The sequence below is a fragment of the Gigantopelta aegis genome, chromosome 6 (assembly GCF_016097555.1).
Source record: "Gigantopelta aegis isolate Gae_Host chromosome 6, Gae_host_genome, whole genome shotgun sequence".
Lineage (NCBI taxonomy): Eukaryota > Metazoa > Mollusca > Gastropoda > Neomphalida > Peltospiridae > Gigantopelta > Gigantopelta aegis.
This window is the reverse complement of record NC_054704.1, coordinates 55354870-55381373: the sequence shown is the minus strand read 5'-3', so window position 1 is coordinate 55381373 and position 26504 is coordinate 55354870. Positions and strand designations below refer to the sequence as shown.

General features: G+C 39.7%; 1 protein-coding gene across 1 annotated transcript in view; it reads left to right on the top strand.

Annotated features, from left to right (window-relative positions):
* The first annotated feature begins 3492 nt into the window (after nt 1-3492).
* Nucleotides 3493-26504, top strand: part of LOC121374631 (OTU domain-containing protein 4-like) — a 39433-nt gene continuing 16421 nt past the window's right edge. The window contains exon 1 of the mRNA XM_041501738.1: nt 3493-3618. Coding sequence (XP_041357672.1) covers nt 3514-3618 — 105 coding nt within the window. The 5' untranslated portion in view covers nt 3493-3513. The remainder of the gene's footprint in view (nt 3619-26504) is intronic.

The window sequence follows — 26504 nt, the reverse complement described above, 5'->3', positions numbered from 1 at the left end:
ACCAGCCACATAATCGTTTTGTGGTCCAATGATAAGGATACTGACTTCTCTGGAATATCGAAGGGAATGGTTACCCAATTATTTTGTGAAATTTTAATGACAAGATAGTAAATGCAATTCTGTATTCATTCCTTTGGTGCACAGAAACCTTTTTCTACGAGTATATTTTCTATATTCTAATTTCCTCGATCGAGTGTGTGTTGTGTGTGTGTGTGTATGTTGTGTGTGTGTGTGTGTGTGTGTTGTTTGTGTGTCTGTGTGTGTGTTGTGTGTGTGTTGTGTGGGTGTGTCTGTGTGTGTATGTGTTGTGTGCGTGTGTCTGTGTGTTGTGTGTGTGGTGTGTGTGGTGCGTGTTGTGTGTGTTGTGTATGTGTGTGTGTCTGTGTGTGTGGTGTGTGTTGTGTGTGTTATGTGTGTTGTGTGTGTGTTGTGTGTGTGCATGTGTATGTTGTGTGTGTGTATTGTGTGTGTTGTGTGTGTGTGTTGTGTGTGTGTGTGTGTGTCTGTATGTGTGTGTTTGTGTGTGTATGTGTTGTGCGTGTGTGTGTGTGTGTTTGTGTGTGTGTATTGTGTGTGTGTTGTGTACGTGTGTGTGTGTTGTGTGCGCGTGTGTGTGTTGTGTATCTGTGTGTTGTGTGTGTGTTTGTGTGTGTGTGTTGTGTGTGTGTCTGTGTGTTTGTGTGTTGTGTGTGTGTGTGTGTGTGTGTGTGTGTGTGTGTGTTGTGAATTTTAATCATTGATTTGTTTTGTAATATTTCTAAAAACATATAGATTTCTCCCCACCTTTTTTGCACCTTTCTTTGCCAGTGAGAGTTAGAATTATCTAATCTAAAATAACTGGCGTGGCTAAAAAAAAGTGAAAGTTTGTTTTGTTCAACTACTAGAGCACAATGATTTATTAATCAACAGCTATTGGAAAATGAAAATGAAAATGGTTTATTTAACGACGCACTCATCACATTTTATTTACGGTTATATGGCGTCAGACATATGGTTAAGGACCACACAGAGATTGAGATAGGAAACCCGTTGTCGCCACTTCATGTGCTACTCTTTTCGATTAGCAGCAAGGAATCTTTTATATGCACCATCCCACAAACAGGATAACACATACCACGGCCTTTAATATACCAGTCGTGGTGCACTGGCTGGAACGAGAAATAGCCTAATGGGCCCACCGACGGGGATCGATCCCAGACCGACTGCGTATCAAGCGAGCGCTGTACCACTGAGCTACGTCTCGCTCCCAACATCTATTGGATGTGAAACATTTGATAATTGATAATTTGATAACATATAGTTTTAAAAGTCAAAACCCGAATGGGCCCATATACTGGGATCGATCCTAGACCAAGCGCGCATTAGGCGAGCGTTTTACCACTGAAAAAAAAAAAGTTCACGGTTATTTTGACACCACTAGAGCTCATTCATTTATTAATCATCGGCGATTGAATGTCAAACATTTGGTATTTTGACATATAATCTTAGAGAAGAAACCCGCTTCATTTTTCCATTAGTATTAAGGGATCTCTTATGTACACCACCCGACATACAGGATAGCACATATCACGGCCTTTGATATACCAATGTGTCCACCGACGGGGATCGATCCCAGACCGACTGCTCACCAAGCGAGCGCTTTAACACGACGTAATCTGGCGTCGCTAGAATTTTTGACCTACTAGTCTAGGGTGTGGGGTGAGGGGTGTGGAGGTTCCACAGTGAGACTATATGATTTTATAACATGTTTGACGTCCAATAGCCGATGATAAGATTAAAAATCAATGTGCTCTATAGCCCGAGTACTCTGACTGTAAGAGAGCTAGACGGACATTTGGACATATACACGCTCTCATTACAGTCAGAGACCAACCTATGTCTTTTTTTGGCAATTCCTGACTACCAAACGGTAGGCAACGAGTCCCGCTCTAATACCACAACAATCCTATGTTTGACGTCAAATACCTTTACATCAATCATTTTCGAGTTAAGTGATACAAAAAAATCCACATATTAATCACTAATACACTTACTACAGAAAGAAACCCGACAGCACCCACATTCAGCTACGCTTCGTGACACTCCGTCGCAACAATTGCAAAGCTCGGCGATCTATTTCGAGACGTAGACCACGTGATCGCGCACTGGGCGATTCCGCCTTGTGCAGCAGTTACAGGGGCCGTCTCATATCAAGCGAAGTTACAACATGGAAGAGTTGGCTAATGCCGTTTTGGATGAATTTGGATTTCATTACGTCATTAAACCAAAACAATTACACATTATTGATTCCATTTTGAATTTGAAGGATACATTTGGGGTGTTATCGACAGGATACGGCAAAGGTATGTGCTACGTACTGCCTCCTCTTATGAGACGACCCCTGTAACTGCTGCACAAGGCGGAATCGCCCAGTCTCGAAATAGATCGCCGAGCTTTGTAATTGTTGCGACGGAGTGTCACGAAGCGTAGCTGAATGTGGGTGCTGTCGGGTTTCTTTCTGTAGTATGTGTATTAGTGATTAATATGTGGATTTTTTGGTATCACTTAACTCGAAAATGATTGATGTAAAGGTATTTGACGTCAAACATAGGATTGTTGTGGTATTAGAGCGGGATTCGTTGCCTACCGTTTGGTAGTCAGGAATTGCCAAAAAAAGACCTAGCTTGGTCTCTGACTGTAATGAGAGCGTGTTTATGTCCAAATGTCCGTCTAGCTCTCTTACAGTCAGAGTACTCGGGCTATGTGCTCTAGTGGCTTCGTTAAATAAAACAAACTAATCTTCTTCATTTTTGTGGTGTATTTTTTTCTTCTTTTTTTTTCATTTTTTTTCATTCACGTTAACTGCATAGGCTTAAGTTGTATATTATAAACAAGGCCGTAGCTAACGTGTGGGGGGGGGGGGGGGGGATCCGGAAACAATTATAGAAATTTAAACAAAATTATTTTTTTAACCGTTAAAGGAGTTTTAGACTATTATATACTTAGTTGCCCCCCCCCCCCCCCCCCCCCAACAAAAAACAAATCTTAGCTACGGCCCTGATAAAGATTGCTGTATGTATACTGTCCTATTCCTGGCCATCCAAGGATAAAGTTCCCAGGAGGTCATGTCCCTACACCATTCTAAATAGCAAGGACAGCAATTAAAATATATCATCCCTACGAGTTTGAGTTGGTACTAAAGCACCCCCTCCCAATTCTTCTCCAGTATGACTTACAAGCATATGTTTGATTAAACAGAACCCCCATTTTCGGACTCCTAGAAAGTCAAACATTTACAACATGTAACAATGTTTTTCGGTTTTTGTCTTTGATGTTTTGGAAACGTTATACTATGTTTTTTGAAGTAGCCGTGTGTATTAATAAACATTCGCTTTGGTCGGCGAAATCAAAGGCAGTTGACCAATGAGCTTTCAGCGTTGCTCGAGACCCCAGGAGCACGTGCAAGTGTAAGTGATGACGTTCGAACAGTATATTAATGCGTGTTTGTTGTGAAGTAAACGAAATACTGATAAAATGGCAAAAATTGCGAATATGGATGGTTATCTAACTCATCTTGGACTGTGTCGAAAAACCATTGTCCGAGATGGTTCTTGTCTTTTTCGTGCAGTGTCCGAAAAGGTACGTAACAGTTAGGCACATACTTTAACACCTGTAATGTAGTTTGCAACAAGCAGGTGTATACTAAACACGTGCTGCAAATGGGGTGTAGGCTATTCCGAGACGCACATTCACGCGTTGCATTGTGTTGACATTTACATTTATTAGTAAATTATTACAGCACAGTTTAGTTAATGTCCCTTTGTTTTCAATTAATGAAATATTTGGAATTTATTTTATTATTTTTGTTTTTACTTTTATATATCTAATGTGACTTTGTTAATAGAGAATGCCATTATCGGCATCCGGCCACGTGGATTAACATTTACTTTTAATTGTGCAGGCCTGTAGGAACCACTTGAGGACGAAAAACAAAAAAACCCCACAATTTTGTTATTATTAATTTTTTTTGGTAAATAAAAAAATCTCGCTTACTATTATTCCTGGGTCTACTACCCCCACCCCCATCTCCGCGCCCCTCTTTCACATCTGTATATTTTCATATAGGGATCTGAATTGTAGAGTTAAATTATTAGTAGTATTCATGAGTAAATTATATGAGTGGCCCTTGGATACCATTTATCGTATGAGTTGAATTTGAAATGACTGGTTTCAAATTTAAAAAAATGAGTATCAATATGAATTGTACCTCTGACATAGTGCACTGCACATTGTCATTAATTTTCTTAAACCACACTTACTATGTCTTTGTGGACTACATCTGACACAAATGTCAAGGTTTTATTTCTAAAAAATTTAGCTTTGGGAATTTTAGTGTAATTCCCCCCCCATCTTGAGCAAAGTTAGATTTTAAGAGTAATAAGGCAGGCGTATCATAAAATATTGTTTGTTTCCGGTTACCCGACCGACCCTAATTTGAACCTGCCGACCCTAAAACTTTTTTTGTATATATCCAATTTTTTTTTTTTAATATAACGAGTTCCACGAAAATATTCCAAATCTATCAAAAGCACTAATTTGGTGTCATTTGGGGGATAACCCTACTGTGTTTTCCGATTTGCGGATGTATATCGGTGGTTTTACTGTCGCAAATTTAGTTTTATTGGCGACCCGTTAGCCACGAAATGTTTTCTTCTAACAATTGATTGATGGAGTTACTTCCCTCCAAATTGAAGTTCGGTAACTTTCGTGAGATATCGGGCGAAGAGTCTGAAAATTGTTTCCACGACTATATTTAATGATTCACTCCAGCGACAAACTGGCCTTGTAGAAATTTAGTGACCTTCTGATAAACTAGGGGAGGGAATTGTTTACCGATACTGATGGAGTTTACTGCCAAATCAAATGATTAAATATGTCAGTAAGATCTCGATGCGTTTCGTTATTTTTTGCAAGTGGTCACTGGGAACTTCGCGGGTTTCTTCTAAAAACAATGTCAGAATGACCATGTGTTTGACGTCCAATAGCCGATGATATTAAAGATAGAAATCAATGTGCTCTAGTGGTGTCGTTAAATAAAACAAACTTTACTTTTCAACATTCGTTTGAGCATCCTGAGCATTTGTACAGCATTTCTTTTCATTGGACCAATTCAGATGCGTGCGCGGGAAAGTTTGCAGGGGAGGGGGTCGAGGTGTCTGGCAAAGCCCGACACCACGAGCGCCGCAGGCGCGAAGCCCGTAGCGGGGGGTTTTGAAAACTTTACCCCTTCTAGGGCTATTCTGAGGTGTTTTCTGCTGGCTAGCCGAGCTACTTTCTGACCACATTTTTTTGGAAAGAAATTACATAAAAAATCGGGATATGAAATTTTTTTCCGCCTTGGGGGGGGGGGTTCGACCCCCAAACCAATCCCCCCCACCCATGCGCCTGCAATTGATTGCTTCAAACCAAGTGTGTACTTTAATACTGGATGCATACAGTATAAAACTAACATTGCAAAATATAAAATTGGTACGTCTACCATTTCTTAGATACACTAGGAAAGATAATATTCATAACATTTTTAAAAAAATGTTATTGTTATAAATATAGAACCCTTCTTTTCAGTTTTCATTAAAAAAAAATTGTTATAACTTATTTACTGGTTTCTATCCAATTAAGGTTCAACCAAGTCTGTCCTGGACCAGTACAGAAGTTAAGTGTTAGTATGAGAGTAAACCACCTGCCTATTATTAAACAGAAAGGGGTCTTTTGTATGTACTCTCCCACAGATAGGTTAGCACCATGTTGCCCTCAAAATCAAAATGCCTTGCCATTTATACATTTATAAGTTGCCCATGTAAAAAGAAGCCTTTAAACACACCTATGTGGATAGTACTACATATTTCCTTTTTTTGAATTAAGTTATGAAATAGATATAGAAAATAAAATGGCCATAAGGTTTTTGTCCTTTTGAAAATTGTATAATGGGGAAAAAAAGCCCTTATATTTAAAACTGCACATAAAATATGTGCCCAAAACGTCACTTTACCATGCCTTCCTTCATTTCTAGGGAAAACACTGTGATGAATGGTATTGTTAATTTGCATAATGCATTTTATACATGCAGATGTTATTCTGGATACCGGTAGTCAACACCTTTATTTAATATCCATAAATAAAATTATTTTCCGAAATAAAATGTTTTTCCTACCTACATGTACCTACCCTATATTTTTCCAGCATGTAATAGGAAACCAGTAAAAAAAAAAATCCGGCCTAATATTCATAAACTTGTATTTATTTATCTATTTTGCGTTATGAAATGTTATGGGTGAGGGAACTGATGTTTGTCAAGTGTTACCTATCAAACCAAAAAAAAAAAAATTGTAAATAAAAAAACTACATACAGCCATTTGTGAATGGTGGGGAATGTTGCCGATTATTGTAGTCTAGAAACATGGGTGATAAAACTGTATGTAGTATTCTGTTTCTTACATATTCACAAAACCCTGATTTAAAACAAAATTGAACATCTTTTCCAAGGAAAATGTGTGTGTTTATGCATCATGGAACAATTAACATGAAAACCATGGTCACCAGCAGGGCCAGTTGAAGACAAATCTTACTGGCCCTTAACAAAGTCATCTAGCCCTCCAGTTATCACATTGAAATTTAATTGCACAGACAAGATCACAACTAGAATATTCTTTGTTGAATAATAACCATGTGCTCACCGTATATAGTCAGTCTCCTTCAAAAGGAAACCGATGAATTGGCATGTAACTTTATAATGAATACAGTTAAAATTCATATAAAACTTATCAAGTTTTAAACCCATACAGTGTTCGAGATTAAAAACTTTGGGCAGTATCCCAGTTGGATACTAACATTTCAAAATCTGGTGTCCCACCTGAGAATTTAGTATCCCACTTAAATGAAATTCATAAATAACATCGTAACAAACTTGGACGACACTGTTCTCGTTCTATTGCTACGCCGCAATCGAAATTGTGGAATCTGTGAAATTGGCAATCAAACAGAATCTGTAGAAAGATTTGCTGCATCTATTTTTTCGTAATAATAACATAAATTAATATTTAACAGTAATCTATAAGCGTTTCCGACATTACTAATGATAAACCTACCTGTATCAATTTCCTACATATGTGGAATCAATATGTCAAATAAAATTTGAAGGGAGGAAACGTCCAACAAAAACAATAGCGACTTAGCAGTTCCCAGTCTATTGGTACCTCGCTATTGCTCCAGCGTAGCATTAGACTGGGTATGAGCTGGGGAAGATATTTTTACGGCATAGCATTAGACTGGATACGAGCTCGAAAATACTGTTACCTAACTTCAGTAAATTACAGATGTTCATTGTTTCAGCGAAAAATGAAAACGCAGGATTAAAAAAACCCAACAACAATGTTAAATTACATTAATATCCTGGTGGGATACTGGGTTATTGAAGTCTGGTATCCAAAATTAAATTCTGGTATCCCCGGGATATCGGGATACCGTTAATCTCGAACACTGCCATACCAACTCAAATCATTTTTAATATAGGGGTGAAGACAAAATGCGAGAACAACCGAGGTATGCAGCTTGACTTGCATTGTTTCTGAAGAAAAAACATATAATGCAATGCAAAGAGAATAAATGTGCTTTAGTACATGTATATAAACCTAGTCTGGGGGTAGTTTACCTAGGTAAACATCTACGGTCAGTTTTTTAACATTATGACATTTATTGGACCCGATGTTTACAAGTTTAACAGCGAAAGCAAGCATGCAGTTTCCGTCCAGTAATTGATTTAATTATTAACTAAAATTTATAAATGTTTCCGTTACACACACACACACACACACACACACACACACGACACACACACGACACACACATACACACACACACAGTGAGAGACACACAGACACACACACGCAGACACTTGTATACACAACACAGAGGGGGGTTGGGGGAGACAGACATAGAGGAATGAAACGAGGTGGCAAGATATCACATATTTGCTTGTTTCTTGTTTTCTTGTTAATGTACATTATTCATAATTTAGTGTGCTTACCTGTGTTTAACACACATTGGTACGAGGCAGTTGACTCGAGCAGCAATTGTCACCAAGTCACACTTATGAATTGATTACATTCAACAACACAGTTAATGTTCAAATGGTTAAGTAGGAACCAAAGTACACTTCGATTTAGCCAATGTGCAGACAGGTACAAGGCAGTCATCACAAGCAGCAGTTGTCATCAAGTCACACTTATGCATTAATTACAAAACATGTTCATATGGTTGCGAGGCAATCCTCAACAACACATTTAATCCCTAGTTAACCGTTTGAATATTAACTGTGTTATTGAGGATTGCCTCGCAACCATATGAACACGTTTTGTAATTAATGCATAACTGTGACTTTATGACAACTGCTGATTTATACACAACAAACACATGTAGTTGTAAATAATAAACTCTATTCTGATTCATACATATATCAACTATCATTTATAATGACATACAGATAAGTTTACTTTAAACATCATCACTATTAATATGCAATACATACATATATATCATAATGGTCAAACAATACAATAAACAACAATATACTATACAAACTACTTTCTTGAGACTTGGAAGATGATTCAGCAGCTACTATAATTATTGTATTATACCAGGACAGGGAGCTACCCATTAGGCGGGAGCTTCATGAGGTGGTATTGTCCTTGATGACACCAGATAATTCACCGACTCCCTGTTGAGCAGTATAGTGTACGAGTAGTAAGGCTGATAACTGAGGATGCATTGTAAACACATTCAGCGGGAGCTTCATGGGCTGCATCCATGTACATTGTAATTACTGCCCATTTGGCGGGAGCTTTATGGGCATTACTGTTTGTGAAATATCTACGTTTAAGAAGTTACATATTTATCCATAGAATTAATATCTATGTTATCTTATACAGACCACTTGGGGCGAAAGATGCCCAAATGAAGTAGAAATTGAAAAAATGTCTGCTGAATTCACCCCAAGTTATAGTTATAGGAAATATGTGACATACCTACATGTATAACTTTATAACAGTTATGTAGAGTCGGTGCATTGTGGTTTATAAATTGTCAGTTTAATGCAATGTTCAGTTTTGATTAATTTGGTGTGACTTACAGCTTAGTCTGTATGTAGGTCCACCTAGTCCTGAATCACTAAGACTATATCCTTGACATGGAGTATTGAGCCTGTTTGAGTACATCAACAGGAGTTCTGATGTATCGTTGATAACAGTCAGAAGACCATCGACCTACGGTTTTGATCAAGTGGTCCTCCACTCTGGCTTTAGCAGCCGAGGTTGCCGCATCAATCCGAAAAGAATGGCCACTGTATCCAGATGAATCTATTCCTAGGAACTGGAACACCTCATTTAAATATCCCAAAAATGCCCTTCTAGAGAGAGCTTCTCCTGTTGTTGTGATAAACAGTGGGTCTGTAGATCTGTTATGAAATGGTAAAAGTGATCGCACCGTGTGATAAGTTTTAAAGGCCTGATAAGGACAGGTCACTCCCTTGTTTTGGAACACTTGCACAGTCACCCCCTTTCTACATGGGTCTGTTTTCGATCTCTTAAGACTAACCAACACACTACTGCTCTCATGATGAAACTGTAGATCTTCCACACACAGGTCAGTTGTAGGGTCAAAAGAAGAATTTCCTGTTGTAGTAAATTCCCCACATCTCAAGAACCCCCATAGAAAGCTAATGTGAACACTGCATGCAACAATGAACAGGTGTAGTTGTCAAACAAAGTTGGAGTTAATGCTCGACACATTTGTTCCAGTATTTTTCTTGTGATCAGAAGTCTTAACTGAGATGGTTTCCCCTGTCTTTTCTTTACTGCCTGTAATGTTGCTGTAAGACGTGCTAGCGGAAGTCCTTCTTTTAAGAAAGGGTTGTGTCCCTTCCACATATAATGATACCTAATGCCGCAGGGATACATTTTTATTGTGCTTATTTGTAATTTTAGATTTGTGAAGCAGTGTGCTACATAATAAATTAAAATATCTTATGATATCGGTGGCATAAGTGTGTGGTTCCATGTAACACCATTTAACAGATGAAATCGTTTGAAACTTTCAAAACCTGTGTTGTATACATCCCTGGTTTTAGGTGCTACTGAGTTCTCCCACAACATGTGAACAGTTTCCCTTAGGGTAACATTACCACTGAGGGTGGAGGGCATGGGTGTGGTTGTCTCTCTGCTCTGGGTGCTGCATGAAGGAATCTGGATATCTGTGAACGAGACAAGAAATCAGCTAGGGTATTCTGTTTACTGGGAACATGTTTTGCATAGACACAAAAATTGTTTTGCATAGAACACAGAGTAAGTCTACGCATCAGTCGCATGATCACTGGTGATTTAGATCGGCCTTTATTGATGATATGTACTGTTCCAATGTTATCGGAATAAAAGAGTACTTTCTTTTTCTCCCAGAATTTGCCCCAGAGAATAACTGCCACCACTATAGGATAGAGTTCCATGAATGACATGGATGCTGCTTTATTCCCTGCGAGCACCGTCTTTAACTCAGCTGTCCACATTGATGAAAACCACTTTTCCTTAAAATATCCACCAAAGCCTATAGTGGAAGATGCATCGGTGTACAACTCAATGTCTACGGCTTGTGTACAGTGACGGTCATAAAACATGGATATACCATTCCAATGCTCTAAGAATTCTCTCCACATGGTGATATCCCTCTGACATTCCTTATTTAAATGTACATGGTGGTGCAGTTTAGTAACTTAGTCGAGAGCCCAATTAGATATGACGCAAATGATCTTCCTGGCAAAATTATTCTTGAAGCAAAATTCAAATGTCCTAAGAGTTGTAATAATTCTCGTTTAGTACAACTACGTTTACCTACGATGGTATCCAAAAATGTCATAATTCTACAAATTTTCTCCTGAGGTAAACGAGCTTCCATTTTGTTTGTATCCAGTATTATTCCTAGATATTCAAGAACAGTAACAGGACCTTCCGTCTTGTGTTTGGCTAGAGGAATATTAAGACGATGAAATATTGTGGTTAGTAGTGCCATGGTTCTCTCCCCTTCCCCGTTTGGTCTGTCAATAGTTAGAAAATCATCTAATAAATGAAATATTACTTCTATTCCATAGTTGTTATTGGCAATCCAACATATAGCCTGTGATAGTTTGTCGAATAAAGCTGGACTAGAACGACATCCAAATGCTAACCTGTGGTAAAAGTAAAACAAGCCCTTCCATCTAATCCCAGATAGGTGCCACTGGTCTTTTCTAATGGGAAGTAATTTAAATGCATCACTAACGTCCGTTTTGCATAGCAAAGAATTCCTTCCAAAGTTTTGAATAACTTTTATAGCATCATCTACTTTAACGTATGAAAGTGAACATAGTTCTTTGTCAATTGTTTCATTAATGCTGATATGGAATGGGTTGTCATGAGGAGCAGACAGATCTACAATTAGCCTTTTCTTATTTGTGTACTTTCCAGTAGCCACTCCAATTGGACTAACCCGAAATACATTGAATGGAGGAGAATCGAATGGACCTAAAAGAAAACCTTTACTACATTCTTTTGATATTAGGTCACTTACAATACTGTAAAACATGAAATTAATGCGTGTATAAAATAATGCGCCACCACAGCTCTGTCAAAAATGCGTGTATTAATTAATGCGCTGACCGTAAGACAACTTGTTTACTTAGCGCGATGCTTGCGGTGAAAAGGCGACAAGCTAATTGTGTCATACAATGGCTGTGTTTGTAATAACTGTGAATGCTAGGTAGGTTTTGCTTAATGCCATTTTATTGGTGTGAAAACAACTTGCTGCAAGTACGACATGTATTACTCAGTGACGTTATTTAATAAGTTACGAGTTGCCACATTTAACTCACTGTTAAAATAAGCTACCTATATATATAGAGAGTATATAGAGAGTAACCTATGTATTGTTTTATCCAATAATTGTAATCATGTGGAAATACGTTCACGTTTCGAGTAACGTGAAGATAGGTTTGCCAGACCCAGGTAAAGCGTCAACTCCCGAAAAAGCTGCCCGGATGGAAACGGTCAACAAAACTATAGTAGAAGACAGTAAAACCCCGGAAACAGTCGTCAGTCGCCGTGGGGTTAAACGAAAACGAGTGAACAACCACTTCTCTCCTGAAACAAGGGCCAAGATAGCCAAGTATGCTGCAGAGAACGGCAATACCTGGGCGGCCAAACACTTCATCAGTTTGTTTGATGTCAGTCTTGGAGAAAGTGCTGTTCGTGTTATGAAAAAAGCTTACATTGCCGCCAAGAAAAATGACAAACTCGCTGACGTCACAGAACTTGTGCACAAGCAACGTGGACGACCTCTGTTGTTAGGTGAGTTGGACAAACTCGTTAAAGAACATGTTATTGCTATCCGTGAAGCAGGTGGAATTGTAAACAGAAGTATTGTTTTAGCAACTGCCAGGGGTATCGTCATTTACGAAAACAAATCACTGCTTGCAGAAAATGGAGGGCCTATTACTATTGACGTATCTTGGGCAGCATCATTCTTAAAGAGAATTGGATTTGTTAAACGCAAAGGAACCAAAGCTGCAAGAAAAGTTCCAGAAGATTTCGAAAAAGTGAAAGCAGAATTTATTGTGGCAGTAGGGGAGAAAGTTAAAAGCAAAAAAATCCCCCCAGAATTAGTGATAAACTTTGACCAGACTGGTATTAAAATTGTGCCTGTATCCAACTGGACATTAGCTTCACAGGGGTCAAAGCAGGTTGGTATTATTGGACTGGATGACAAACGAGAAGTGACCATGTTACTAGGTAGCACAGCAGCTGGCGATCTTTTACCACCACAGGTCATTTACAAAGGCCTCACCGACAAGTGTCACCCGCGTTTCGACTTTCCCGAAGATTGGCACGTGACCCACACAGCCAATCACTGGAGTAACGAAGACAGTATGCTTGAGTACGTAGATAAAGTAGAGGAGGAGGGGGGAGAGGAGAGGGAGAGAGTCTTGTACCGTACACGAAACGTGTGAAAAAACAACTTGGTCTTCCAGCGCGACAAAAATCAATTGCCATCTTTGATGTGTTCGCTGCTCACAGGTGTGACAGTTTTTTACAATTGTTATACAAACGTGGTTTTGAGGTGCAGTTTGTTCCAGCCGGATGCACTGGCGAACTTCAGCCAATGGATCTTTCCGTGAACGGTGACTACAAAGTTGCACTGAAACAACAGTTCACTAGGTGGTATGGTGATCAAGTGGCGATCAATTTAAAAAACAACAAAGACTTCCGGGTGGACTTGAGGATTAGTGTGCTAAAGCCCATTAATTCTCGCTGGATTGTCAATTGTTTTGACTCAATTAAGAAAGACACAGACTGTATCAAACGGGGTTGGATTAAAGCAGGCTTGCTTGATGTTTTGTAAAATTGAACGAACTATCTGAGATGTGAAACCGAACCGAAACACTTTGTAATTGGTATGTGAATGTGTTTAAACATTATTGTTTCAATGAATTGTTTGAGATAATTATTAAGTGAAATGAAACTGCTGTTGTTCACTGATTCATGTTTTTATTTGTTTTTTATAAATGCGTGGTAAATTAATGCGTCAAATACCTATACGCATTTTTCGCATTAGTTTCTCTCGCGCATTACTTTCATGTTTTACAGTATCTGGTTGTTGTGTGGCAGTCAAAAGATTTTTACACTCTAATACACACGTAGGAAAGCGAGAAACTAATGTGTCAAATCCATGTTTACAGCCATTGCACAGTTGTGTAACAAATTCTTTGTTAGGATGATGTTGCAACATTGATAGGGCTTGAAACAGATGGCAGTCAATCCGACTTTGCTAGACAAGTGGCTGCACTGTTGGTAGCTTTTGTCACCTTACATTTTGAAGACGTGTAGAAATGGGCATTCATGACGTGTACTTTTCCCTTCATTAAAGTTATTGCACACTTCTTTCCCATTCACTGAAATCCTTGTTCTACCTTGTTTGTCTCTACCCTCTTTGTTGAATTTGCTGTTCCTATTCATGCCCATGTAGCTACTGTATTGAACGCCAGAATTTAGTCTGTCACACTGATTGGTAGCATGTGTTGCACTAGAGCAAAGTTCACAGGTTCTTGCCCTTCTTCCTGCTGTTACCAACCCGTACAATATCATGTCCATCAGTGACCAGTCTACTTTTGTATTATTTTGTCTCAAGGCTTCGGCACATTTAGCCAAAAAAAGTTTATGGTAGTCATAGAATGCATTCCCATGGCTATTGTGTATGTTAATTATGATACCTTCATACAAATCCATTTCCTTTTGGCGTTGGGGAAAGGCATGATTCGTTTATATTTTCCGAATGCAGTGAGAAATTCTGAAAGGGACAGAGTATCAGATAATCGTCGATCAGCTATTCTATTGTGAAAGTTTCCTGTTTTGGGGCTTTCCAACTCGTATCCCAGAATTAACAGCATAGGTAAGTTTACATCCTTACCTTCGATAATCGGCCTCCTCGGGCTTGGTGATACTATGTCCATATGTGGCAAGAGGTCCGGGGGAACCCCATATGTTTTGTTTGTTCCACTTTCTGCCAGACTGTTCAGCGCTGACTGCAAGTTATGATTCCCAGCCACAAGAGCTGATCCACTTGCTGCTTCTGGTGTTCTGCCATTTACAGCTGTTTGTAACTGTTGAATCTGCTGTTGAAGTGACAACATTGTCTGTAAAATCAGAGGTGCTGCCATGTTGTTCAAGTCACTTGGCTGAAGCACACTTCTCTCAGGCTCTTTCTGTGTACATGGTGGTATAGTATCTTAATGTACTGGAACACATTCCATCTCCTGTTGAGAATCTATCTCTGTTGGAATACTTCTTTCAACATCATCTTCTGGTGTCCCTGTCACATTACACTCTTTGTTTTGGTTCTGCTGGAAGTTTCCTCAATGTAATTTTTGAAAGTCCAACTGGTATTCTAATTCCTAGCTTTTCCAATTCATTTTTTAAATGTCCAGTAGTCCAGTTTTCAGGATTGCATGAATCATAGGTTTTTTGGGGTCTAGAATGCATTCTTTTGATTGCCTTATCCATGTTAAATTTGGCAAGATTTTTAAATTTTAAAGTTCTCAGAATTAACAAAATACTGTAATCAGAGAGTTGTGAATGTCTTGATCTACAGTAGCTACAAGAACAATGCAACAACAAGAGCCTGGCACTAGCTCCCAGGGACCAGAAGATCATGTGACTAGATTAGCCAATGAACTTGCACTGTAAGCTTACAAGCATGCATACTTGACCTCTGTCTCTGGATGAGCACCCAGCTGGGTTACCTGCAGCTCCTAGCAGTCTATTTTTATCTCTAGCACTGGTAACAGTGTACATGGTCATGGTCATAGGGTTTTACGTGCACATTCAGAACAAGCTGTTGTAGCGCACGCCTGTCGTGGGCGCAAGACAGGAAAGGTGGGGGGGGGGGTAAGGTGGGACCACCTGTGCTGGCAGATGCAAGGGAGCACCAGCAGCCCAATTGAATCGGTAGCAGGCGGGGGGGGGGGGGGGGGGTATGGAATTTTGAATGGAGCTATTAATGCCAAAGAGAAAGATTGCGCATTTTTGTTTGAAGGAAATTTGGCGCAATTTAGAACGGTCGGTCAAAAGTAAATGTGCGAGCTAGTATAAGTTTGGAATAGAGAGTAGCTCGTTAGTGGGTCGAGAGTAGCTCGTTAATTATAGACCTTCATGTTGCTGGGTGTCTCCCTAGGTTGTCCGTAGGGTCCTTATAAGGACCTGACCTCTTCTGGTCGTGGCATGACACCCAGAGGAGACTCGTGCAATTGTGTAGACACCGGTAGGCAAGGCGTTTTGTTCCGGGGTGGTCGACGTGCTGATGTTGGCATGGTCCTCCGCTTCCTCCTTAGTGACACCAAGTACAATTCCAGCAGCAAGTTTTTTTTGGGTTGGGTGGGGGAGGCTGATATTCTTTTGTTCGGCCTCCCCCGGATGCATTGCAATTAATGTGTACTCTGAACCGGTATTCTTTTGTCCGGTTCCTTATTAGAGTACGTGCTGGGCCATTGAGTGTGGGGCGGATGCATTGTTATCATTAGTCAATGCATCCTGTGTACTGATGCGATGAGCGTGTAGTCTGTATGTAATCCTAGTTTGGTGTTAAGGTTGTACCTACTGCCTTACGTCCCTACTCTAGTGATTCCAACGGTCTTCACGACCACCCCTCCCCCTCCGCCCTTGCGTAGCATTTGAACACAATGGTGGTGGGGGGGGGGGGGGAATTATATTAATCTAGGTATCTAATTTAAAAGGGCATGCCATTATAGTGTATGTATTGATTAAAAAGCCTATTGCTTGCATAATTATATTTTACTAATTAACAGTCATTCGGCATTCACACATTCAAACGACACACCCAGCTTGACTATCTATGTGTTGGTAATGGTAATGGTGTTGGTAAGGGGTAGTTAGTATGGTTTGATTGCTTATTGGTATGGTATCGTAATTTTTGATTCCCGCCCCCTGGAAGAATATATTGAAATGCTGATAATATCCACTAGGGTTAGCGTGTGCTGCATATAGTAGTTTGGTTTACCCTTTGGTTACCTGTTGGATTATTGACTTACTTGGTTTGTCTTCAGGTTTCTGTCGTTTGGTTCCACTTTTTGGGCTCTGGGTAGGTGGCTTACCGTGGTCTGCTGTTTGTTCATTAGTAATAGTGCATGGTGCGACATAAATTGTGCGATATATACAAGTGTATTTTCTTGGATCCCGGTTGACTGGTTTGGATGAGTCGGCTGCTGTAAGAAGAGCAAGTGATGATTATGGCTCCTATCCTGGTTGATTTGTTTAGGTATTCATTGGTCCAAGGTTATTCACTACCGACCCACCTTTGGCCACCTGCTCATGAGTGTATCGGGTCCGAGTTCAGTATTGGTTGCAGCTCGTGAGCAGGGACTTGCAAATGGGGGGTTTTGAGTAGTTCCTATAATATATTGGCACTGTGGTAGGTCTTGTTTTTAACCTGTTCACCTTTGGCCCCTCGGTTGGAAAGCATCGAGTGGTGTTCGAAATTGGTTGCAGTTCCTTCTGAGGGGCGTACTAGTGAAAGGTTGCAAGGTACTATTTTGCCCATTCACCTTTGGCTCCTAGGCTATTTAATGGTATTCTTAGGTTATTCGCTACTGACCCACCTTTGACCACCTGCTCCTGAGTGCATCGGGTCCGAGTTCAATATTGGTTGCAGCTCTGGTGTAGGGGTTTACAAGTGGGTGGTTTTGAAGAGGTATTTTAACAGCTATTAGCACTATTGTAGGTCTTACTTTCCCTGTTCACCTTTGGCCCCCTGGTCGGAAAGCATCGAATGGAGTTCGAAATTGGTCGCAGTTCCTTCCTGGGGGCGTACCAGTGAAAGGTTATGGTGCCTTTGATGGTTTATTTATAACTTTGGTTTGGTGGACTGGACGAACAGATAAACTGCTTTGAAGGTTTTATGTTTTAGACATTTATCCGGGTTTAATAGAAAGTTAGGCGTTATTTGTTTATTATGGTTGGCTTCGGTTATTGATTTTATCATTAGTTGTCTCTGAGTGGTATGTAGCGTGCAATCCAGGAGATAGTGTTTCATATCTTCCCGGGTGCCACAGTCACAATCTGGGTTTAGTTTGGTGAAGGAGCAGCTGTTGAGTTTTGAAGATTTACCTAGGCGTAATTTAGTGATTAGCTTATCCACATGTGTGTTTTTGTGTTTAGGTCTTATTGAGTTGACTAGTGGCTTGATGTTATAGTGCCATGTATTATTTGTTAGGTCCCAGTTTGCTTGCCATTGATTTATGTAGTGTTTTCTTGCTTTTGACATTAATTCTGTTATTCCTAGTGGTAGTGCGGTAATTGTACTGGTGATTGAGAGTGCTGTTTTTGCTCCATAGTCGGCTACTTCATTACCAATTATTCCTACATGCGCTGGGACCCATTCGAATACTACTGTTAGGTTAAGTTGGTTTAATTCGTGGAGTTTATTGTGGATAGCTGCTAAGATGTCTGGCCTAGTAGATTTATTAGTTTGCAGAGATTGGATTGAGCTAAGGCTATCTGAGAAGATAACACTTTTAGGATATTGTTTATTTCTGATCCAGATTAGTGCCTCGTAGATGGCTGTCAGTTCTGCTAAGTAAACTGATAGGTTGTCTGATAGCCTGGCATATTTAACAAGTTTGGAGTGTTTAGATATCTTTTCTTCTACTATTGCGAAGCCAACCCTACCATTATCTGGGTTTTTTTAGCCATCCGTGTATATATGGATGTGCTCCGGGTAATTTTCGTTGGCTGCGGCTTCAAACAGGACTTTTTTTAAAATGTGGAAATGGTGTTTTGGTCTGTGGCTTTTTTAATTAGATATGGTGCCACTCCATAGGTTGATTAATATGATATAGAGCCACTGGTATGTTATCTATTCCTACCTCTATTTCTAGTTTACTAGCACTAGTGGCAAATGAGTCGTTGAGTTTTTTGTTTTTATTAAATTCTAGTCCTGGTTTAGTTATTATAGGAGTAAGTTCCTGAACTGGGTGGTCTAACTTAAGCGAGTGGATTTTGAGGTGGTAATTAAGATGTTGAATATTGCGGTGGTATTTAAGTGGCATGATGTTAAATTCTACTTCTAAGCTTTGGCCGCTAGTATTACGTGGAACTTGAGCTATTGTTCTTAGCGCTTGGTTTTGAATAACATCTAATTTTTGCAGTAATTTTGGGTCGGCGCAGCTGTAGGCTTGGGCTCCATAGTCTATCCTGGAGAGTATACATGCTTTGTAAACCATAAGCATTGCTTCCGTTTGCGCCCCCCCCCCCCCCCCCCCCCCCCCCCAACTGGTGCCTGAGATTGCTCTTAATAAGTTTAGTGTATTCTTAGATTGTTTGATTATATTGTTTATATGGTCACTAAAGGTTAGTTTTGAGTCCTAAGAATTTAAATTTTTTGACTCTTGGAACTGGTTTATTATTTGAAGTTATTTGGTGATTATCGGCTGAGTTGACTTTATTGAATAGCATACAGACTGTTTTGGTTTCCGATAGTTTGATGCCCCAGTCATATGGGCCCATTTATTTAGTTTATGCATATCGTTTTGCATTAGGCTAAATGGTTTTTGGTTATTCTGCCTGTGCACCAAATGGCGCAGTCGTCAGCGAAGAGTGCTGTGTTTAGTGGAGTGGTTGATTTAATTTTAATTTTAGCATCGAGTGCTTTAGTTATGTCGTTGATAAATATATTGAATAGGGTTGGTGATAGGATCGATCTTTGTGGGATACCATTTATTATTTCGTTTTTTTGTGAGTAGTGTCCGTTTACTCTGACTGATATTGATCTGTTGTGAATAAAGTTATTGATGAAGTTGAACATATTGCCTTTAATACCGTTAGTTTTTAGTTTATTGAGTAGTCCCTGGCGCCATACCATATCAAATGCTTTTTCTATATCTATAAAGATTGCTAGTACTTTTTTGGACTTGCGGAAGGCGTCATTTATGCTATTTTGGAGTCTAACTATCTGGTCTATTGTTGAGTGCTTAGTTCTAAATCCGCTTTGTACTTTTGTAATTAGTTTATTCTTTAGTAAGTAGTTATTTAGTCTTTTATTGATTATAGTTTCTAGGTTTTGCACATGTGCGATGTGAGTGTTATAGGTCTATAACTCTCTGGGAGGGAGTGGTCTTTTCCCGCCTTTGGGAGGCTGAAACACTCTGCATGCTTCCATGCTGTGGGCATACGGCCCTCCTCCCAGATTCTGTTATAGAGCGATAACACTACCTCAAGGGTTACATCTGGCATATGTTTTAGTAGAGTATAGCTGATTTGATCTGGCCCTGTGGCGGTGCTTTTTTTTAGCTTTAATGGCCGCTTTTAGTTCTATTAGTGTTAGTGGTTTATTAAATTCTAGATTATCCGTGTTAGGTTGAGTATCCATCATAGTATTAGTTGTTGGTAAGTTGTTCTCTTTCTTAAGTTTATCAAAGAATTTTTTAGGGAAGTTTTCGTTGCTGCTGTTTTTACTAAATGTTTGACTTAGAAGATCTGCTTTTTGTTTGTTTGTGGTGGCTATTTTATTTTTTTGGAGGATTGTAGCGATCGTGTGTTGTCCTTGTATAGCATGACATTTTTTCCACATTTCTCTAATAGAAGTTCTAGTATTAATTTCCCCACAGAATGTCTGCCAGCTGGCCTGTTTAGCTTCAATGATTAGTTTACCTATTTCGTTTTTTTGCTATTTTATATTTAGTGTGGTATTCTGGTTTACCCGTTTTTTTAAAGAGTTTTCGCATCCTGTTTCTGAAGCCGCATTTTGCTTTAATTTCGTCCATCCACCAACTGACAGGTGAATTTTTTGTTGATTGTTTGATTTTGGGTATATTATTTTCCGCTATTTTAATTAATTCGGTGGTAAATTTAGTGGTTGCTTCATCGATATCTATATTAGTTTCTAGTTTAATTTGGCTGCATTCGTTTGTAAAGCCTGCCCAGTTGGCTTTACTAAATTTGAATTTTGGTAAGAATTTTTCTTGTTCGGTAAATTCTATATTACTTTTATAGTTGGTTAGTATGGGTAGGTGGTCGCTATTTAGAGTATCAAGTACCACCCATTGGGTGTTTGCCCCTATGTTATTAGAGGTAATGGTAAGATCGATGGCAGATGAGGTTGCAAGCTGGTCGTGGTAGTAAGTGGGGCTGCCATCGTTGAGACATACTAGGTTGTTTATGGTAATGACGTTTTCTAGTATGTCTCCTTGTGTGTCGGAGTGCTGACCTCCCCACAGTGGGTTACCATTAAAGTAAATTGTTGTCAGCGAAGTGATCAATTAGAAAACAAAGGTAAATAAAACAAACACTGAAATTCAAAGCATGACTGGGTTTACTTGATTGAGATTAACCTGTCGTCACGATTGGTGATTTCCAAGTTCTTAGCCTAAAACATATGTGCGAGATTAACTACCACGTGACGTGTCCAACCAGTCAAAACAAGCATGTCATTAGACTTATCTCCTGTGCCAGAAACTTGAAAGGGAAAAGTAAACAATGCATGCTGTAACTGTGGCGATGTAGAGATAGCATGTTACTGCAGTTTGCAGACCTAGTTCAAGTGGATTATTATTATATACCGTATTTTCCCGTGTATTATGCGCACTTTTTCCCCAGAAAATACAGGTTAAAAATGGGGGTGCTCACTATACATAGCAATAAAAAAAACATCTTTTAAAAATGTCCAGCGATCACCCATGAAAAATCGCCGATCGGTAGTTTACAGTACTTCACAGGTTATTGACAGTGTTCATTACAACGAAACGCCAAAACCACTTAAAAATCGCTTTTCACTTGTGATGGTTGTAATAAATGCAAAATAAATCTACAAAAGTATCCATACCTCGCCAAAAAGTACACAAAAATTACAAAACTGGACCGTAAATATTTTTAATTTCCATGAGATTTAATTCGGCCATTTCCGGCAAACCGGAAATATACCACACTATTATAAATTTAGAAATCTCGCGCATTCACGTTAGCCACGAGAACGAAATGTAATATGCTATATTTTTGTTTTCATATATTTATTAGTAATTTACAGTGTATGGGGTATATAACTGTTTTGATTTATGCACGTGTGAGTCTGTGACATGTAAGTACGCAAGTACTAGCCTTTGTTTAATGTGACATGTAGGTCTGTGTACTCAAATACCTAACTTAAGTTTTGTTTCTTGAATATACCGCTTCTTTCGCTTTTTGTTAATTTTGGTGACGGGGGGAAAAAACGGTACATCTTGCATTCACTGTCGATTTTGTGGTTTAAAAAAACGGTGCGCATTATATTGTGGTTTATGTTTTTTTTCTTGGAATAAACGTTCAAAGTGGGGGGGTGCGCATTATACACCGGTGCGCATAATACATGGGAAAATACGGTACTGATTGCGTTGTTGATATTATTTGATGACAAACGTCACAATCGAATTTATTAAATGAAATTTCAACCGAGAGAAAAAAACAACAACAAAAAAACACCCACGATCGAGCGATAAGGAGTGGTTTTGCGTTTCTCACTAGCCCGAACTTAAAAACCACTAGCCACGGGCATCGGGCTAGTGGATTTGTCGAACTCTGTACACTGATGTTAATTTCCAAATGTTATGGTTAACATTTGAGACTTAATGCTTGATAATTATGTAGTTCAACATACTTTTTCAGTACTTTATTTAAGTACATTGCTGTGCAGATTTGTAATGTAGCTACATATGACTTATAGTACAAGTTTTGAAAGTAGTTATATGAATATGTGTCATTACCACATAGAAATGTGTTCTGACGTGCAAACAGTTTTGACGTCTTGGGCGATTTCCATGCAAACATCTTTTGACGAGTACGGAAATGAACTACTATAACTTCGTTAATGTTCGGCTATAGACAAGCTATTTTTCCGAGGTTCAAGTTCAAGGTCTGACGGAAATTTCCACCAGGTCAGGCCATGACTGGTTATATATAGATATCAGGTTATATCCGGTTTTCAAAGCACATGTACCAATTTTTTTTACAAAATGTCGACCGCGAACGAAAATAGTGATCATAGCGATGGTTTTAATGGAAAGCGATATTCCATGTGATGTTTCAGACATTGATGTAGGAGATATATCGGTGAGTGATATAGAATCTAGCGACGACGAAGTGTCTGACGACGACATGAATTGGACCGATCGGTTTGACAACAATTTTGATGTAAACAATTTTCGTGAAGAGACTGGACCGCAACTTCCACCTGATTTTTATGTACAGACGGCTTCGCCATTGGATTACTTCTACCTATTGTTCCCAATGACATTATTGATTGATATTGTTGGCCATACAAATAATTATGCAATGTGGAAAATGGAACAATGAGGCGAAAATGACCCCAAATGGATTGACACCACACTTGAGGAAATGGCGGCATACATTGGGCTGAATATTTTTATGGGCATCGACTCGAAACCGGACTATAACATGTATTGGTCGACGGATGAGTTTATTGGAAGTGCTGGTTTTAAAAAGACAATGACTTGTAATCGGTATGAAAAAATCACTCAGTATTTTCATGTGGCTGATCGCCAGTCTGAGCCTGGCCGTGGATCATGTAATTATGATCGCCTCTTAAAAATTCGACCCATCATGAATGTTGTGAAGGACACCTTCTACAGATTCTTCAAACCAAACAGGAGTTAGTAATTGATGAAGGTATGATAAAATTTGCAGGAAGGAACTCCATAAAACAATATATGCCAGCTAAACCTGTGAAACGTGGCGTGAAGTTTTGGATGAGATGTGATTCCAAAACTGCATATCTAACCAAATTCAACTTCTACTTGGGGAAAATCAGACAACCAGATGTACAAAAATGGTTTGGGGCATGGTGTGGTGACAGAACTTACAAATGACTTGCAAGAAAAACATCACCATGTTTATTTTGACAATTTCTTTACTAGTGTCAAACCGCTGAAAGATTTGTTAAAAGATGGTATTTATGCTTGTAGCACTGTAAGACAGAACCGACAACACTTTCCGGATCAATTGAAGCATGTAAAAAAAAATGAACCGTGGTGACAGTAAAATTATGCAGTCTGCATCAAAAAGGAACATCACTGCAACCTTGTGACAAGACGAGAAACAAGTGAGTGTTCTTAGTAGCATGAGTTCTCCGGACGACATCAGACAAGCAGAAAGAAGAATCGGGAACAACCGTGTCCAGCTTTTGCAACCACATGCAGTTTTCCAGTACAACAAGTACATGAACGGGGTTGACAAGCATGACCAGTATCGGCTCAAATACGATGTTTCCCGAGAGCGCAAAAGGTGGTGGAAATACTTGTTTTTCTTTCTTGTGAACTGTGCCATTGTCAATGTGTTCATTCTCTACAGTTTGGTATCCAATAGGAAAACACCACACAAGAGGTTTACACATTTGGACTTCAGAAGAGAACTCGCTAGGGCTCTAGTTGGAGGATTTTCTTCAAGGAAAAGAAGTGCCTTGTGTGACAGGCAGGACATTCCAGTTGCCGATGCAAATGTGAGGCTGCACAACAACACACATATGGGTTAAAACACGGCGTATATTGTAAAGTTCACAGCCAGAGTGGAAAACGAAAGGAAACTGCTTTTTGGATGTGAACTGTGTGGTGTTCATTTGTGTAGAGATGGACGGCATGCCAAATACCACAATATCCAGTAAAAAGTACAGCAATACTTTATTGTGAAAACAATCCCAGTTTTAAATGTGTAAATATAACTTTCAAGATTTCATGCAACATACATATACATTGAAACAGATTTTCCTGCTTCGTTTGTGATTTTCACCTGATATTTCAATTTATGATAATGTAAGTAATATTTTAAAAATATTCATGTTTTTCTGCACAAAAGTTATTATTTTACTTTTTTTCTATGATGTATATATACTACTCAAAAGAATTTACGGGTCAGACGATATTTTCGACATTATTTTCTGAATGTCAATTATATTAGCTAGACCATAATGTCACGCATGGTATTGTTCCATTTTGACGAAAGTGGGTCTAAGCAACCCATAAATGAATTAAAATCCACTGTCATTGACACTGTCGACTAGTTCTAATGGCGAAAACATGCTTACATTTGCACGTAAATTAGGGCGAAAGCGAAAGGTCTGCTAAGTGCCCATAACTTGCTTTTTCACAAAGCGCTTCATTTGCACGCTTTCTATGTGTATTCCATGTTCCCAGTGCTGAATTTCCGTATAATTGGAGCTTGCGTTCATGTACCAAATTCGACAATGGTACGACGTCAACTGACTATCGAAGATCGAGGAAGGGCTATTGCTTGGCTTCAGGATGGCAATACGCAAAGAAATGTTGCTCTGAGACTTGGTGTCAGTCACAGTGTCGTTGGCCGACTGTGGCAACGGTACCAAGCAACGAATTCTGTTCGAAATCGTCCACGTTCGGGAAGACCCCGAAGCACTACAAATAGAGAGGACCGCTACATCACCAATATGGCTCTACGTCAACGCACAACCACTGCACGCCGATTACGTGACAATCTGCGGACTGCGACTGGAACTCGAGTGTCTGATCAAACCATACGCAATCGTCTGAGAGCCAATAATCTACGCTGCCGTCGCCAGGCTGTTCGACCACCACTCCTACCTCGTCACAGAATGGCCAGACGTCACTGGTGCACACTTCATCTGCGGTGGCAACATGTTCAGTGGGGTCAAGTGATGTTCACTGATGAGTCCAGGTTTAGTCTCCAGTTCAACAACGGTCGGGTTCGTGTCTACAGACGTCCTGGGGAGCGCTTCGCTGACGTTAACGTTAGACAACGTCACCGGTTCGGTGGTGGCAGCGTCATGGTGTGGGGCGGCATCTCTATCCACCACAGGACCCCCCCTCTATGTGGTGGATGGCAATCTAAATAGAATCCGCTATCTGAATGAGATTATCCGGCCGTTGGTTCTCCCAGGCCTTCAGCAGATTGGCGGCGGGGCAGTTCTACAGGCCTTCAGCAGATTGGCGGCGGGGCAGTTCTACAGGATGACAGTGCCAGACCCCACCGTGCCAGGGTGGTAACGGACTTTCTCAGACAACAAGGTATCGCCAGGATGGATTGGCCAGCATATTCGCCTGACTTGGCCCCAATAGAGTACACCTGGGACGAATTAGGCAGGAGAGTTCGGGATAACCATGCCCCTCCGGCCAACCTTCATGATCTGGGTCAACTTCTTATGGCAGAGTGGCAGGCCATTCCCCAAGAGTTCTTCAGACGTCTGATCAACAGCATGAGGCAACGATGTGTCGAGTGTATTCGCGCCAGGGGTGGATTCACACACTATTAAACGAATGTTCTAATGTGTAAAATCCATGTTTGACAACCTTCAACTTTGACAGCATGTCATGTGACTTTCTTGTATACAGTGACGTTTATTTGTGGGTTTTTTGTAAATATGGAACAATAAATAAAAAATTTGGTGTCAATCTAATACACTCTGAAACTTATTTGGTTATACATTTTTTACCCTTAAATTCTTTTGAGTAGTATATAAAAAGTTGTAATTGATTTCCTTTGTTGTGTGATAATTTCTTCTAATTGTGCATATTGTCTATGGAGATGCTACCTTCAGAGCCTAATTAGGTCATGGGGCTTAGCTGCTAGCAGATAACAGCAAGGGATCTTTTATATGCACCATAAATAGCCCAATAGGTCCACCGACGGGGATCGATCCTAGACCGACCGCACATCAAGCGAACGCTTTACCACTGGGCTATGTCCCGCCCCGGCACTGCAAGAAGGATGAAATAAACTGGCGATATAAGAAGGGATACAATCTCGATACAATCTCGATACAATCTCGATACAATCTCCAGTAATAGATTTCCTTGGAAAGTATGGCTGTTCTCCAATAAACGAAACATGCACGCATGTTATTTT